The 16,664-nt window shown below is 39.8% G+C and overlaps 1 protein-coding gene across 4 annotated transcripts in view; it reads left to right on the forward strand.

The window, feature by feature from the left end:
* The window catches only part of Rubcn (rubicon autophagy regulator), a 66,988-nt gene extending 50,330 nt beyond the window's left edge, over window positions 1–16,658 (forward strand). For all 4 annotated transcript variants that reach the window (XM_048794247.1, XM_048794246.1, XM_048794245.1 and 1 more), the window contains 9 exons: window positions 6,533–6,593; window positions 7,318–7,450; window positions 8,009–8,154; window positions 9,757–9,821; window positions 11,307–11,545; window positions 12,186–12,247; window positions 12,659–12,812; window positions 13,886–13,979; window positions 14,216–16,658. In XM_048794247.1, the coding sequence (XP_048650204.1) occupies window positions 6,533–6,593; window positions 7,318–7,450; window positions 8,009–8,154; window positions 9,757–9,821; window positions 11,307–11,545; window positions 12,186–12,247; window positions 12,659–12,812; window positions 13,886–13,979; window positions 14,216–14,394 (1,133 nt within the window). In that variant the 3' untranslated portion in view covers window positions 14,395–16,658. The remainder of the gene's footprint in view (window positions 1–6,532; window positions 6,594–7,317; window positions 7,451–8,008; window positions 8,155–9,756; window positions 9,822–11,306; window positions 11,546–12,185; window positions 12,248–12,658; window positions 12,813–13,885; window positions 13,980–14,215) is intronic.
* The last annotated feature ends 6 nt before the right edge of the window (window positions 16,659–16,664 follow it).

The raw sequence follows: 16,664 nt of genomic DNA on the forward strand, positions 1-16,664 counted from the left end.
TGCTGGGTTTGATACCCAGTTTAAAAAAACATGACTTAAGTTACATGTGTAAGACTGGAAGATGCTGCACCACACGACACAGATCACCAAAGAGGTTTTCCACTTTATTACAAAAGGCTGTGTGTTTATATAGGTCTAAGGAGAGGTCGCAGGGCTGAGGTAGATAACAGGTCGCCCGTTTATTGGCAAGCTCTTCCATATGTCAGTTCCAGAGCCCAAGAAGTTAATTCTAATTGGGGCTAAGGCTTCCCACCAGCAGGGTTTGAATGTTGGCGTGGGCAGGAAACCTTTCGCACCAGTGAAAGAAACAAAGAGGGGAAAGAGGGTCGTTAGACGCCATGTTGGGGTTTTTCTCTGGGGTGCTGCTGCCATTATATGTTTTCCCAACAACATGTTCTTTCTGTACATAGTTTCCCAATTATATAAGTATAATTTACTATTCATTTTTCTCTACTCTAGATTTCTTTATTGCTTTCTGTTCTTTATCATGTGTTTCTGGTCTTTTATCAGGTTTGTTATTGGTTTAAGACTCTTCCTAAAAAGTATTTTACTTCTACTTCTTATGAACAGTCTTTCTAATCATGTCCAGAGGTTTACAGACACATTTCCATATGATCAGCTTAATAATAATTTATACTATGGAAGAGTCTCTTGGGATACCATCATTAGGAAGGTCATCAGGATCCATAACACTCTTGAAAAAAAGTTTAAAGTACTTAAGCATCATTTTATGAATATCACCTATGATAAATCCTCTAAATATTGTAATAATCTGCCAAGTCTAATTACTTTTCTTAGATTGTGATAAATTAAATAGACCGTGTGGGACAGAACTGTTTAAAGTAAATAAATTTGAAAGTTCCTTATTTCTTTTTTTTTTTTTTTCAAAAGGATGGTTAGTCTATATAGAACAATTCAGAAATTCTTTTATTTTTATTTATTTATTTATTTTAGAGAGAGAGAGAGAGAGAATTTTAATATTTATTTTTTAGTTCTCGGCGGACACAACATCTTTGTTTGTATGTGGTGCTGAGGATCGAACCCGGGCCGCACACATGCCAGGGGAGCGCGCTACCGCTTGAGCCACATCCCCAGCCCCGAAAGTTCCTTATTTCTAACAATGAAGTTGGAGATAGACTTTGAGATCACGGTTTATTCATAAAAAGCTTAGTATTCATCATCATCTATATCTTTTTAAAAACAATTTTATTTAGATATAATTTACATATCAAAACTCACCTACTTCAAGTGTACAGCTCATTGATTTTTTTAGTAAATTTACCGAGTTTTGCAACCATTACCATCACCTAGTTTTATAACATTTTTATTGTCCCAATGTTATGGTTTGGATGTGAAGTATCCCCCAAAGCTCTTGTGAGAGACAATGCAAGGAGGCTTAGAGGAGAAAAGATTGGGTTATGAGAACCTTAACCCAATCAGTGAATTAATTCCCTGATGGAATTAACTGAGTGGTAATTGAGGCAGGTAGGGTGTGGCTGGAGGAGATGGGTAATTGCAGGTGTGCCTTTGAGGTATGTATTTTGTATCTGAGAATAGAGTCACTATCTCTGCCTGCCCCACCCCTTTCTGATCATCATGTGAGCCACTTCTCTCTGCTACACTCTTCTGCCATAAAGTTCCTCAAGCCCTAAGGAATGGAGCTGGTTATCCATGGACTGAGATTGGTTCATAAGGAGTAAAGAGAATTCCAGAGATGACAGAAAGGACAGATGTAGTTGGCGATCACTTTTTCTAAGGCTGGGGTAGAGCACCTAGGGAAGGAACAAATGTGAAAGAGGGCCACATCCCCAGGCCTGAGATCCTGACCTCCTGGCTCACTGAATGGTAGAGAAGCTGAAGAGCTGCTTTGATATAGTATCAAGTAACACTGTGTACTAAGAGGTGCCATGCTACAAGCCTTCTCTGGGAAACAATTTTCTGGAGAATGTACTGATGGGTAGAGGAAAGTGCCTTGTCTCTGAACTCAAATAATACTGGGAAAGCAGTTCATGGGAAGGTACTAGGCATCTGGCACTCACTTTTAGTTAAGTTCTCCCAGGAGTTGTTGAGAGAAATTGCTTATGAGAGGTACCACCTAGTGGCACTCTGCTGCAAAGATGCACAAGGCATACTTCTTAGCGTCCCTTAGTGCCTTCCACTGAAAAGAACACTGTACCCAGCTGAAAGAGGAGAAATGGTTATGGATCCAGTACTAATGCATTGTGAGCAAAAAGACAGATTTGTGGCTAAAAAATCAGTAAATTGGTAGCTGGCATAATATATAAAGATGAATACTCAGAACTGTATTTTCCAACAAGTTTTAAAATTATATCCAATTCAAGGTAATCAGTTGCTTCTCCTCCTACCCTATTTAATAATTTGTTTCTTTTTAAGACAATAATAGTGGTTCCTGGGCTGTGATTGTAATTCAGTGGTAGAGCGCTTGCCTAGTATGTGTGAGGCACTGGGTTCAATTCTCAGAACCACATATAAATAAATTAATTAAGTAAAGGTCCATCGACAACTAAAAACAAATACATTTTAAAAAAATAGTGGTTCTCTATTTTGTTTATTTTTATATTTTTTAATATCTTTATTTTTTTTATTTTTATGTGGTGCTGAGAATCGAATGCTAGGCGAACACACTACCACTTGAGCCACATCCCCAGCCCCAATGGTTCTCTATTTTTAAAAAATCATTTCTTTTTTGACTTAGCAGTTACCGAAAACTTACTGATGTTGGATTTTCTGATATGTTGAGTATCATCTACTGGAAGGAAATCAGAATGGAGACCAACGTCAAACTGGCCAGTAAATTATGAAACTGATTCTTCACTAGCCTTACTTATTTCATTTAAAAATTTGCAGATTTTATTAAGGTACCAAGGTTTTAACTAGTTCTTCCTGGATTGTACCAATACTAGTTGTCTGGACACACAGCATATTCTTCTATTTATAACACATAGTGTTGTTTGTTTTTAATATTCTAATTATTTTTCAGTCCATAGTAATAATGGACTTATTCTCTCTAAAATATCAAAAGCACTTGAAATTGGTTCCCTTGGAAAAAATATATTTGTTTTTGTATGCAAGATCAATAAAATGTTTCATAATTATGTTCAATTCACTTGGAAGATGAGTTTTCTCAGACTTCTTTCTCAAGTGCTCTCATTTGGGGTACATTTAATCCATCTAGTTGAATGGTTTTCTTTCTCTTTACTCTTTAGTTTTCTGAGACCGTGGTCTACTTCTTTTTTATGTAGTGCTGAGGATTGAACCTAGGATTTCATACATGCTAGGCAAGCACTCTACCACTGAACTACATCCTCAGTCCTGACCCTGGTCTACTTCTGTCCTCATCTTCCACTAGTTTTCTGTCCACATTAAATTAGTCATCTGTTTGACCTGACCAGAGAGTCGGCAGGATGCCACACAAGCATGGTTCTTGACCAGAGCGGGTGTCATGTCCCCTTTGATATTAGGTGCTGCCTATCTTCCTCCACCCTGGGGTAAAAGATCCTTACCTCTAAAGCACTGTGGTCTTCCACACTCTTGGAAATGTTCCTGATTAGCCAGGAATTCTATGCCACATACCTCTGACCTCTTTGGACCTTGTGATTAAAAAAAAAAAAAAAAAAAAAAAACACGATAAAGTATGACTTGATTATGTTCTTTCCGCCCGCCCTCCCCAACCAGGGATTGGACCCATGGGCACTTAACCACTGAGTCATATCCCCAGCCCTTTTCACTTTTTTAATTTTGAGACAAGGTCTCATTAAGTTGCTGAGGGTGGCTTTGAACTTGTGATCCTTCTGCCTTAGCCTCTCAAGTGGCTGGGGTTATAGTTGTACACCATTGCACTTGACTGATTATATACTATAAAGAGAAAAGAATGATTTTTTTTCTCAAAGAAGAAAAAAGAACAATGAAAAACTGCTAAATACAGTCATGCTTCGCATAAATAAGAGATATATTCTAAGAAACTTGTCATTAGGCAAATATCGTGGAGTACACTTGTACCAACTAAGATAGCTACTATATCACTAAACAATGTAATTTTATGGGACCACTGTCATATATGTGGCTTGTCATTGACATTAACTTCATTTTGTGCACATGATTATAGTTTTTATGGAGACAGTGGTTTCCTTAGCAACTATGAATTCTCAACCACTTCTCTCTAGTGTGTGTTATTTTCTTTAATAGGCTGGTCCTAAAGTAACAAAATTTGTCAGCTTCTTATTCAAGGATATCTGTCAAAGATTTTCTTTTTTCCTTCTCTGTTACTCCCAAACAAAATGAAATATTCAAAATCTGTTAATTGCTTCTAGCCAATTAATATTCTTTTAGGAAATATTTTCTGAAAACCTATTATGTACAAAGCACTGTGAGCGTTACTAAGACAAGGCAAGACTTATGTTCAATTCCAGGCAGTATAAGTGTTACCCATATAAATGGAAAGCAAATGATGTGTGAAAATCTGTCTGTTCTACTGTTGTCTATCCTTTTTTTTTCCCTTTTTTCTACTAGCACTAATTATAGTGAAACTAGACAAATAGCAGTGCATTGGGATGTGAATTTTAGTGGCCCAAGTGCAGACAGAAAATATATGATATAAATGAAGGTCTTTGTTGTTAAATAAAATAGACTTTGTTAGTTACCAGCAAAAACTTGGTTGATGTTTTATTTATCTTTACTTTGAGAACATATGAAAACTAGTCAACAAATTTTAATTCTGACTGGGCACAGTGGCACATGCCTGTAATTCCAATGGCTCCGGAGGCTGAGGCAGGAGGATCACAAGTTCAAAGCCAGCCTCAGCAAAAGCAAGGAACTAAGCAACTCAGTGAGACCCTGTCTCTAAATAAAATACAAAAAAGGGCTAGGGATGTGGCTCAGTGATCAAGTACCCTTGAGTTCAATCCCTAGTACCACCCCCCCACAAAAAAAATTTAATTCTGGGGTTTGGGTTGTAGCTCAGTAATAGAGCACTTGCCTTGTACTTATAAGGCACTGGGTTCAATCCTCAGCACTACATAAAAAATATAAATAAATAAAATAAAGGTATTGTGTCCATCTACAACTAAAAAATATTTTTTTAAAAAAATTTAATTCTGTTAACCAGCTCATCAACAATATTATTTAAGCATGTTTGTATACACAACTGTGTGTTAAGTATTTTAGATCCAAAAGAAGAATTAGACACAATCTCATTTCCTCACAAGGAGACTTTATAATATAGTTGTACATAAAAAATCTATATATGGTAGAAAATGTAAGGAACAATTGAGCCAAGTGCAGAGTGACATAAGCTTAGAAACTCTATTGAGGAATTTAGACTGATTTATTATTATTATTGATTATTATTAGATTGATTATTGTGTAAGCTTCATTAGGGAGAAAAGATCTTTTCACTGGGCATCAAAGGAAGTGAGACAGGATTTATCAAAACAACCTTTCATGACTTGGTTAAGGTCTATCTGCCTTTCTCGAACATGACTTCTGTTTTAAACATTCCCCCACATCAAAAGTATTTGAGCAAATGAGGTCTCTGGAAGTTTAGGCATTCATTATTAGAAATCCTTTGCAAAGTCATGTATCAGAAATATGCTTTGGAAAGTCTGTCATGGTTTCTTACAGTTGTGTGTGAGATTTCTGTAGTAAAGATTGTGTTGACAATCCCTGAAAAGTTGTTGGTTATCAGGCATTTCCAGAGAAGTTCTTTGCCTTCCTATGCTATCCTTCAGGAATGAAATCCTTCCACAAAACTTTTTTCTTTTTCTTTGGTACCAGAAATTGAACCCACGGAGCCACATTTTATTTTTGATACAGGATCTCCCTAAGTTGCTTAGGGCCCCACTGATTTGCTGAGGCTGGCTTTGGACTTGCAGTCCTCCTGCCTCAGGCTTCCAGCCACTGGCATCACAGGCATGTGCCACCATACTGGGTTCCACAAAAATTTTAAAGAATTTAGAAAACTTCATTCTTCATTCAGGAGTAAGGGCAAGAGTTGTGAGATGTTAGAAGCAAACTTTTAGTTGCACAGATCATTTTTATGATCCAAGTTCTATGTTAGGTGCTAATTCTTACATTAAAAATAAATAAATAAATTCAGGCAGAGTTCTTGCTTCTGGGAGCTTACCAGTTAAGAATGCTTGATATTTAGAGAGTGAGAGAGATATTTGAGTCATTATTTTGTGTTTCTGCTCGGTAGGGGTTGTGTCCCTGTAAGCCTTAGGATGCCTACTTTTCTCATTCACTGTTTTACACCAAATCTGAGTTTGTGTTTCCACCTGGATTTGTAACTACTTTGACCTTCTCAGTGCTATGCATAATGTCACTAATTCAGCCTGATTGTGACTTGAATAGAGCCAAATTATAAATTGCGTTTAGAGCTTCACCTGCTCCTTCTCTTGCATAGAATATAGCACCTAGGTGCTATCTTGAGTGCTTAGCTGGCAATACTTTGTCAAGGTTTCCATATTCTTTACCTCTTTCTATTCCATTTCCTATTCTCCTTATCTCTGTTTAGATGCTGACATCAGAAGGTGCACAGCCTCAAACAGCAAACCCTTCATTTCTTCCCAGTCCTTGTAAGTACTTTCTTTCTTTTTTTACTTTTAATAACCTTGGGGTGTGGGTGTAGGGAGAAATAAACCCAATAGATGGGTATGTAAAGTCATTCCAATTCAGGTGGAGGCAAGGTTCAAGTAATGATCTTGCTCGATGGTGATGAACCTACAGGAAGAAAGAGAGTAAAGATTTTTTTTTTTTTTTAATCTAAATGGGGTAGGCTTTTGTGAAGGCAAAGCTTGCAGTGTGAATTATTCTTTCTCTGCTGACTTCTATCCTAGACACTTAGGTCTCAAGAGAGAGATTGATTGTGACTTTTGATCATGAAATCAAGTTGAAAAAGTTCCATACTATAGACCCAGCTATGGTAAATATTAGTTCATTTGGGATGAACAGTAGTCTTTACAGTCTACAAAGCAGATTTACTCACTTTATTTTGCAAATGGACATTGTAGTGTCCATTTTGTAGTTAAGAAACTAAAGTTTAGGGAAAGGCAATACAGAGCCCTTAACTAGTAGTGCCATATAATGCTAGTAAGTGGGATTTGAACCTGAGTCTTAGGACGATAATAAGATCAGTATTTTTTCACTGTGTCCAAAGATGATAAGTGAAGAAGCTGAGCAGACTTGGGGTGCTATGGGCATTTCCTCAGCTGAGAAGTTACTACATTTGATCTCAGATCCTAAAGGGAAGGCTCCCTTTCTTTTGCCTACACTCAGTTTTCTTTATTTTCTCCTTTTCAGTTCCCATTGCTTCCTGCATTCCACTTCTGCTGAGGCGGTGGCTATGGGGCTCCTGAAGCAGTTTGAGGGGATGCAGCTTCCAGCTGCCTCAGAGTTAGAGTGGCTAGTCCCGGAACATGATGCCCCTCAGAAGGTAGGCTCCTCAGCATCTTTCCCTGTCCAGGAGGCTCTGAGCCTTTCTTATCTTGCTCTCCTTTCTCACTTGTTCCCAGTGTGGGATGAACCTGTATTTCCTTCCTTGTTCATAGAAGCCATCTGTTATAAATGTATTGAATGAATGAATGAGTGAGTGAATGGTAGCTTGCCTAGGTTTTCCCTAAATTGTCAAAAATATCAATATAATGGCTCTTTCACTGTTATTATTTCACTTGTTATCACATAACTGTTCACTAATCCCAGAGTTAGAACTCTTGTTTTGTGACCACCTTCAAAACACTTAGAAAAAGTGAATTGTTTGGACTCTTCTTTGCCCTAAAATTGAATCTTTAAGTCATGAAGCATCCTGGCATACATCAGCAAAGGGTAACACCACCCTGGAATGCTGTGTCTGTATTTGCTTCTTGGAACCACAAGGCCCTTGTTTCTCATACCATGCTGTCTTTTAACTATGTTTCTGTCATGTCCATAAAGATCAAGCATATGTGTTCCCTCAGACTGTCATTGTTAGCTCACCTGTGCTTTTCTCCTGTAGCTCCTGCCCATCCCTGACTCACTGCCCATCTCACCAGATGATGGGCAGCATGCGGACATTTATAAACTGCGTATCCGCGTTCGTGGCAACCTGGAGTGGGCCCCACCCCGGCCTCAGATAATCTTTAATGTTCATCCAGCACCAACGTGAGTAGTCAGTGACTGTGCACTTTGGAAAAAGATATATTCTCTTTGAATTGTCAGACTGTCATATATATATATATATACACACACACACACACACCCCTTTATAAAGGGATATATATATATATATATATATATATATATATATAAAACTTTATTTTGTTTATTTAGTTTTATGTGGTGCTGGGGATTGAACCCAAGGCCTTACACATGCTAGGCAAGCACTCTACCACTGAGCTACAACTCCAGCCCCCAGAACTGTCTTCCTATCTTCTTATCTCTGCCTCTGGTTATACTTTCCACACAGTTCTGTTCATTTAAAAGCAAGGAAAGAGCCAGGCACCATGGCACATGCTTTTAGTCCTGGTTACTTGAAAGCTGAGGTAGAAAGAAGGATGGCTTGAGTGCAGGAGTTCAAAACCAGCCTGGGGGGCTGGCATTGTGGCTCAGTGGTAGAGCATTTGCCTAGCACATGTGAGGCCTGGGTTCAATCCTCAGCACCACATAAAAATAATAAAAGTGTGTATATATATATATGGCCTGGGCAACATAGTGAGACTTCTGCCTTAAAAAAAAAAAAAAAGGAGGAAGAGGAAAAAAATAAAAAGCAAAGGAAGTGTATTATCCATTTTTGTCCTTAAATCCTTACTTTTAAGAATTAATAGTAGGGCTGGGATTGTAGCTCACTTACACGTGCCTTACAGTAGCACGTGTAAGGCACTGGGTTCGATTCTCAGCACCACATTAAAAAATAAAATAAAAGTATTGTGTCTATCTATAACTAAAAATATTTTTTAAAAAGAATTGAAAGTAATATATGGGGAAGCTGAGGCAGGAGGATCACAAGTTCAAAGCCAGCCTCAGCAACTTAGTGAGGCCCTAAGCAACTTATCAAGACTCTGTCTCAAAATAAAGTACAAATAAAGGGCTGGGAATGTGGCTTAGTGGTTAAGCACCCCTGGGTTCAATCCTTGGTACCAAAAAAAAAAAAAAAAAGTTATCCAGCTGGGTGTGTGGGTGCATGCCTGTAATCCCAGTGGCTCAGGAGGCTGAGGCAGGAGGGTTGCAAAGTTCAAAGCCAGCTCAGCAATTTAGCAAGGCTCTGAGCAACTTGGTGAGACTCCTATCTCAAAAAAATAAAAAGTGATGGATGTAGCTCAATGGTTAAATGCCCCTGGGCTCAATTGCCGACACCAAAACAAGAGTAATTCTCAGGATTCTTCAGAATCCTCAAGCAGCTACTGTCTTCCAGATCTAACTGGAAATGAGGTCTTTATTCTTTGGAATTCCCAACCTGTTGCCATCCTCCCAAGAGTATTGTGAGCTGTTTTTTCTTCTCTTTTTAAGAAGCTCAGATGCTTCTCTCTTACTGTTCTTTTCCCCTTTACTATTTCTTACCCTTATATTTGTATAGACAGTGTACTTCATTATTGGGAAGAGTCATTGAGACCTAAATCCTACTAGCCTCAGTTTGAATTAGTTTTCCCAATAGGTTCATTTTATCCAGCTTTTAAAAAACAGATGAATTCTCCTCTCTTCCTATACTTAACAAGACCTCTGTCATTGTGCAGCAGCTATCTGCCAATCTCCTTTGCCTTTCCTTAGGAGGAAGATTGCTGTGGCCAAGCAGAATTACCGCTGTGCTGGATGTGGCATCCGGACTGACCCTGGTGAGTTTCTTCTAGTGCATACTGCCTCCAGAGGCTTCACCCTCTCTCACATCTAGGAGAGAGGGAGCCAGTCAGAGGTAGTAAGAGGTGGTAATGGGCAAATTGGGGAGAGAGAAAAAAGGGCCTAAAGTGGGGGGAAATAGGAAAGAATACCGCAATCAGAGGGAAATCATCTCTGGGAGTTAATAAATGGGATGGCAGCAAATTAAAAAGCTTCTGCGTAGCAAAGGAAGCAATTAAGAATGTGAAGAGAGAACCTACAGAATGGGAGAAAATCTTTGTTAACTACTCTTCTGACAGAGGATTAATATCTAGAATATATAGAGAAATCAAAAAACTTCACACCAAAAAAAACCTCAATGAATAATTGGGCAAATTAATTAAAGAAATAATTTTCTAAAGAAACACAAATGGTCAACAAATAAATAAAAAATTTTCAACATCATTAGCAATTAGGGAAAGGCAAATCAAAACTGTACACTGAGGTATCAGCTCATACCAATCAGAATGGTAGCCAGCAAGAATACAAACAATAATATATGCTGGAGAGGATGTGGAGAAAAATGAACACTTTTTCACTGTTGGTGAGACCATAAATTAGTTCACTCCTTATGAAATCAGTATGGAGGCTCCTCAAAAGGAAATGAAACCACCATATGACCCAGCTATACCATTCCTCAGTATTTATCATAAAGAATTAAAATCATCATACTATAGTGATACAAGTATACCCATGTTTATGGCAGCACAATTCACAATAGCCAAACTATGGAACCAGCCTAAATGACCATCAACAGATGAATGGATAAAGAAAATGTGGTAGATATACACAATGGAGTTTTATTCAGCCATAAAGATAAATGATATGTCATTTTCAGGAAAATGGATGAACTTGAAAATATTATGTTAAGTGAAATAAGTCAAATTCAGAAGGTCAAGGATCGTATGTTTTCTCTCACATGTGAATGCTAAAGATGAAAAAGGAAAAGTGAGGAGTGGGTGGATCTCATGAAAATTAAAAGAAGATCAGTAGACTATAGTAAAGGGACCAGGGAATGGGAGAAGGGGAGGAAGTGGGGAAGTACTGGAAAGTGATATTGGCCAAATTATATTGTTATATTTTGTGCATGTACAAATATGTAACAACAAATTCCACCACCATGTACAGCTACAATGCACCAATAAAAAAAAAAAAAGAAAAAAAATTATCCCTGAGAGTATATTACCAGGCTGTATACTGGAGAAAATTTTAGTTTCAGCTAGATTCTTGGAGGTTGGGTCTTATCAGTTCTGGCAGACTGTTTTCTCAGTGACTTCTAGGATAGGGACCACAGGCCTCACTTGTGGGTTTCTCACAGCTTTGGGGAGTTTTTACAGAGGTGGCTAGAGGCAACTGCTCATCTATTTCTGCCCTTTGAAGGATCAGCAGAGCTGCCTTATCAGCTTGTAGACACATCTGGCTCTTTGACTTTCTGAATTTTGCAGATTATATCAAACGGCTGCGGTACTGTGAGTACTTGGGAAAGTACTTCTGTCAGTGCTGTCATGAGAATGCTCAGATGGTTATCCCTAGCCGGATTCTGCGCAAGTGGGATTTCAGCAAGTACTACATCAGCAATTTCTCTAAGGACCTGCTCATTAAGATATGGAACGATCCTCTCTTCAATGTGCAGGACATTAACAGCACTCTCTATAGGAAGGTCAAGCTGCTCAATCAAGTCCGAGTAAGACTCTTGAAAAGATCACACCATAGATTCTTACCCTTCTCCCTATATCCCCTTTTTCTCTTCATGTAGGGTTTCCCAGGATCACCATACTCCTTTTCATAATGTCAGAGCTGTAGCCATTTTATCATTCATGCTCTGTGTACTTTTTTGGGGGCAGGGGAGTCGGTGCTGGGGATCAAACCCAGGGCCTTATACTTGCCAGGCAAGGGCTCTACCACTGAGCTATATCCCTAGCCCTCTAGTACTTTCTCAATCTCTTCCTATTTCCCAGCTCCATGTCTAGTCAAAGCCTTAACTCTGGCAGTGGCAGCTCTGAAGCTATAGATAACGCTGGGTGGCAAAAGTAGAATTTCTCTCTCCACTGAAAATACTACTGAATAGAAAATAGGGTGGGGAAATATGAATTCCAGAGTTCTCAGTTGCTGCCAACAGTGTTTGTGATTGGGCAGATTGACCTGGCAGAGAGGCCTTCTCTGACTAGAGATCACTTTGAAACAAGTTGTTAAGAGAATACAGTCTGACTCTGGCTGCTACATCTAAAGCTTCCAGAACTCCAGGGTTTAAAGATACTGCTCTTTCTAACAGCCAATTCTCTCCTCTTCTCCACACTTCCCCACCAAAACGTCTTTGTTTCCAGCTGCTGCGGGTCCAGCTGTATCACATGAAGAACATGTTTAAGACATGCCGACTGGCCAAAGAGTAAGTCTTGTGTGGAGGCCAGTCCTCCCAATGAGTTAATTTCTTTGACATGGATGTGTCCTAGTAGTTGATTCTTATGTGAAGAAGAAAAATAGGGGAATTTTGCAGACATGTCCAGAAATGATATACAAGAAGCCACAGCAGTAGCTGTATCTATAATTTCTCTGGAGTGGGGAATATGTGGCCACCACTCTTTGCAAGTTGGTATGGACTGTTCTGCAGGAGTTTATAAATAAGTCACTTCTGTCATCCAGATACCTGTTGGTGTGGGAAGGCTAGGTGGCCTGGAACACTGGAAGAATGTTGCCCACTTTCATTAGCTTTTCTTTCTCCCCTTTGAATAGGGATTTTTCTGTACAATGTGACATATAAAATGTTCATTCGCTACCCCCCCCCCAACTTTCCCTGTAGGCTTCTGGATTCCTTTGACACAGTCCCAGGCCACCTGACAGAGGATCTCCACCTGTATTCCCTGAGTGACCTGACCACAACCAGGAAAGGGGAGCTGGGGCCCCGGCTTGCCGAGCTCACCAGGGCAGGGACTGCCCATGTAGAGCGATGCATGGTGAGAAAGTCTTACTCTAGCATGCAGCTGAGACCTTGCTTTAGGACACAAGGAGCAGGTGGGCCCAGGTTCTTCCTGATTGGCTTCAGAAAGTTGGGATGGCTGAGGACACTCTGAGAGAAACTGAAAAGGATTGCTGTTCTTTAGATTAATAAACTGCAGTCATCCAACTGTGTAGAACCTAGATTAGAAGAGAAATTGGTTCTGGCAGCTCCTGGGTAGCTAAGAGCAGTCCTCACTAAAGAATTGTTATAAGTGGGAAAAAAACTCTGGATTAGAATCTGGAGAAGAATTCTGAGTCTTGGCTTTTTTATTTTCAATACTGTAACCAAAAGAAATGATTTTGCTCTCTTTGAGGTAAGCCTCATTTTTTAAATCTCTGCAGTGAATTATATGTATTATCTTTTCCTCTTAGTATTTTTGAAGATTGATGAAATGATTTATATGACACCATTTTATAAATTTTAAGTATTCTACAAGTATGAGTTATTATTGTTCATCCTATACTCAACATGCCAGAAATTCAGAAACTCCATTTTTAGATCTTCCCATCTTGGACTCTCCCCACTTTATGTTCCTGTGGCAGTCCCAGAATGAGAGCTCAAAATGGGATATATGTAGAGACTCCTGTGTCTCTGGGGGTATTGGACTTACTTCACTCCAAATTGACCTGAGACTGGGTATTATTTTTGGGAAACATCCATGTCTTCACATTTTATCTTAATTGACAGTATTCCTATTTCAAAATAAAATCATTAGCCAGACTGTAATACTGATTTTAGGAAGTTCATGATAGCACCATTCCTTCCTCCTCTTTCTCTCTCCATTGAGAGACACTCTAGTGGTAGGAGTGTCTCAAGTCTGTGCCTCTCTTCTCTCCACCTTAAAGTTTTGTCTGTTACAGTCTAGTGCTGGCTCAAGTTTGGCTCTCATGCTAAATCCAGCCCCAATCTCTCCTCTGTAGGAAATAGAATCCCTTACGCCACTCAGTTTTATTTATGCTTTGCCTGTCCTCTCCTTAGAATTCCCCTGTGCCATTCCCTTATTCTGCTATCTATCTCTTTCTTCCTCAGCTCTGCCAAGCCAAGGGCTTTATCTGTGAGTTCTGTCAGAATGAGGAGGATATCATCTTTCCTTTTGAGCTCCATAAATGTCGGACCTGTGAAGGTAAGGGCTGGTGCTAGGAGTGGGGCAAGAAAGACTGAACACAAAGTTAATTTCTTTCCTTTGAGCCATCTCCATTAGCAAGAGTGTGGTTTGATTCAGCAACTCCTATATTTCACCACCAGAACTCTTAGCCCTGGTAGTGGGAAGGGGCTACAGCAATGACTTGCTTCCAGCCTGAAGCAAGTAAAATAATAGAAATTTATTTTTTCTCTCTCTCACCTTTTCAACTTGAACAGAGTGTAAAGCATGTTATCATAAAGCTTGTTTCAAGTCTGGAAGCTGTCCCCGGTGTGAGCGGCTACAGGCGCGGCGGGAGTTGCTGGCCAAGCAGAGCCTGGAGTCCTACATGTCAGACTATGAAGAGGAACCCACTGAAGCCTTGGCTCTAGAAGCCACTGTCCTGGAGACCACATGAAGAAAGCACTTTAAGCCCTCTGTCTAGGGCCTGGGATCACATATAATGCAGAACTGAGCCACTGTTATGAGGACTTTCCCCAGTTGGGGCTTTTTAAAAAATTCATTATCATTGTTTTTTTTTTATTTTAATAACTTGTCTGATGTCCATGTGTCATCAACCTTTGTTAGGTTGATGGGTCCAGTCTCTTGTGACAGATAATTTGACCAGGTATTTCCATCAGAACTGACATGCGGGTCTTTAGAGCTTCTAGTGCCTCTTGTCAGGGGAATGGACAGTGAAAACCAATTCTTCTGACATCCATGGCCTTCTTCACTAGGATGGGATTGGTTGTAGATGCATCTGATTTCCACTTTTACTTTGTTTTTGTACTGGAGCTTCTGAACCAGGCCTTTCTCAACCAACTCTTCTCCTTTGCTGCTGAAACAAGGGGATAAGTTTTCTCTCTCCCAGTCCTGCAATAGGATCAGACTGTGTCCTAGAGAAGCAGCAGAGAATGGACATTCTCTCCAGTTTGATTGGGTACTCTGGGAGCCAAAGAACAGATCATTACCTTCCCAGAATCCTTAGAGACCTCAAGGAAGCAGCCATCATTTTCCTGTTTGAAATATTCTGAGCATAGATGATGTCACAAGCTAAATTTCTTTATCTACTCTGCTGGGCTAAAGCAAAGAACAGAACTGAGGCTTAGGCCAATCTAATTTGTAGCCTACACCACAAGCATAAATGAGGCTCTATTACAGAAGGAGCATGTATTTATTTAGAGGAGCTGTTGGCCTCCTCTTAAGTGGTCAGGTCTCCTTAATTAACCTAACTCAAAATGAGTGTAGGTATGATATTTCAAGCTCAGGCAAGTCCCTGATGCCATCCTAAGTGAGGACAGAAACCCCACCCACCATCTTACTAGTGGGTTCCTTGCTGCTCTGTCCTGTTTAGTGGTCATTGTAGTTCTGAATAAAGCCCAACTTCATTCTCTGTCCCCTTCCTGCAACAGGGCTGGGACCCTCTGTGGTAACTGATCTCTTGCCTTATTTTCTTTTCTCAGAGTTGGGGTTAAACATTCCCCCATTGGTAGTATTAGAGAACTTGACAATTTGTGGATGTGAATGTGAATGTTCCTGTGTTCTTGGAATAACAAGAACCTTTCTGCCGATTATGCACTTAACTCTATCTAGCCTGATGATATTCATTAGTTCAGTCATCCTTTTCATATTATAATTTTAACATACTCCCACTCCCCACTTTAATGTGTATTTTGACAGGAAAAGGTCTTGGATGGGACAGGGTATAGGTTCGAGCTATAAGTTGCTATAGTTCCTAACCTCAATGTAAAACACTGGTCAGGGTTGCTTTTCTGAGGGCTGGCAGCTCTGTGAACTAAAGCCCACAGCATTTTTGTTCTGGGACCGACTTCTTCCTGTATACCTGTTTTCCCATGGTTGGTTGCTAGTGGAAAACAAGTGGCTTGGGTACTTCCCCAGGAAACCAAACAGCAAGTTGCACAAGGTTGGTGGAAGCCAATAAGTGCCTGAGCTAAATGTACCAAGGAGTCTCACAAAGAAGTGAAAGGGGTGTTAAGGTAATAGCCAAAGCTGAGGCTCTACCAGAACAAGAGGGAACATGTGGGAATTGGCCCACAGTGTTGATTCCTCTTCCTCAAACTTGGGCTCAGAGGGCTACGTCAGGCTAGAGACCCTGATGCTGTTCTTTGAGTTCATGGTGAAGCTCTGAAAGCCAAGCTTTGAAGGACTAGAACTTCCAGGAACTTTGGGAATGACCCCACATAATTGAAGTCTCACTAAGGATTAGGCCCCAGATTTAGGCTGAGAGATTTGTTAAGTATGATGAGCTCTACTTCCAGTTTTGGTTTAAGTTTCAAATCCAGCTCCTTGCTCCAAGTCACTACACTGGAGGAGAGAGAGACTCTCTTATTGTCTGTCCTGCTTTTTTCATATCAACATAGGATCAAAGCTGAATCCAACAATCTGACATGCTCCTGAGTTTTCACTGTTTTTCTCTACCTTCCTGGCCCCATCCCTTTACATTGTGTGTTTTGGTGGCTTGGACACTATGCTATCATAACTGTCCAAATACTCATTTATTTATTTGAGAGAGGGCAGAGGATAGGATGTTTTGAAAGCACTTTGCAACTTAACAGTATCTGAGAAGCTCCTGCTGATGTGGGGAGAATCTTCTGAATGCACTTAAGAGAGCTTCTTCTAAATAAAGCAGGAGGGGGAAAAGTATTCTTTTCTGTACATAAAGCGGGG

Source organism: Marmota marmota, unplaced genomic scaffold (assembly GCF_001458135.2).
Source record: "Marmota marmota marmota unplaced genomic scaffold, marMar, whole genome shotgun sequence".
Lineage (NCBI taxonomy): Eukaryota > Metazoa > Chordata > Mammalia > Rodentia > Sciuridae > Marmota > Marmota marmota.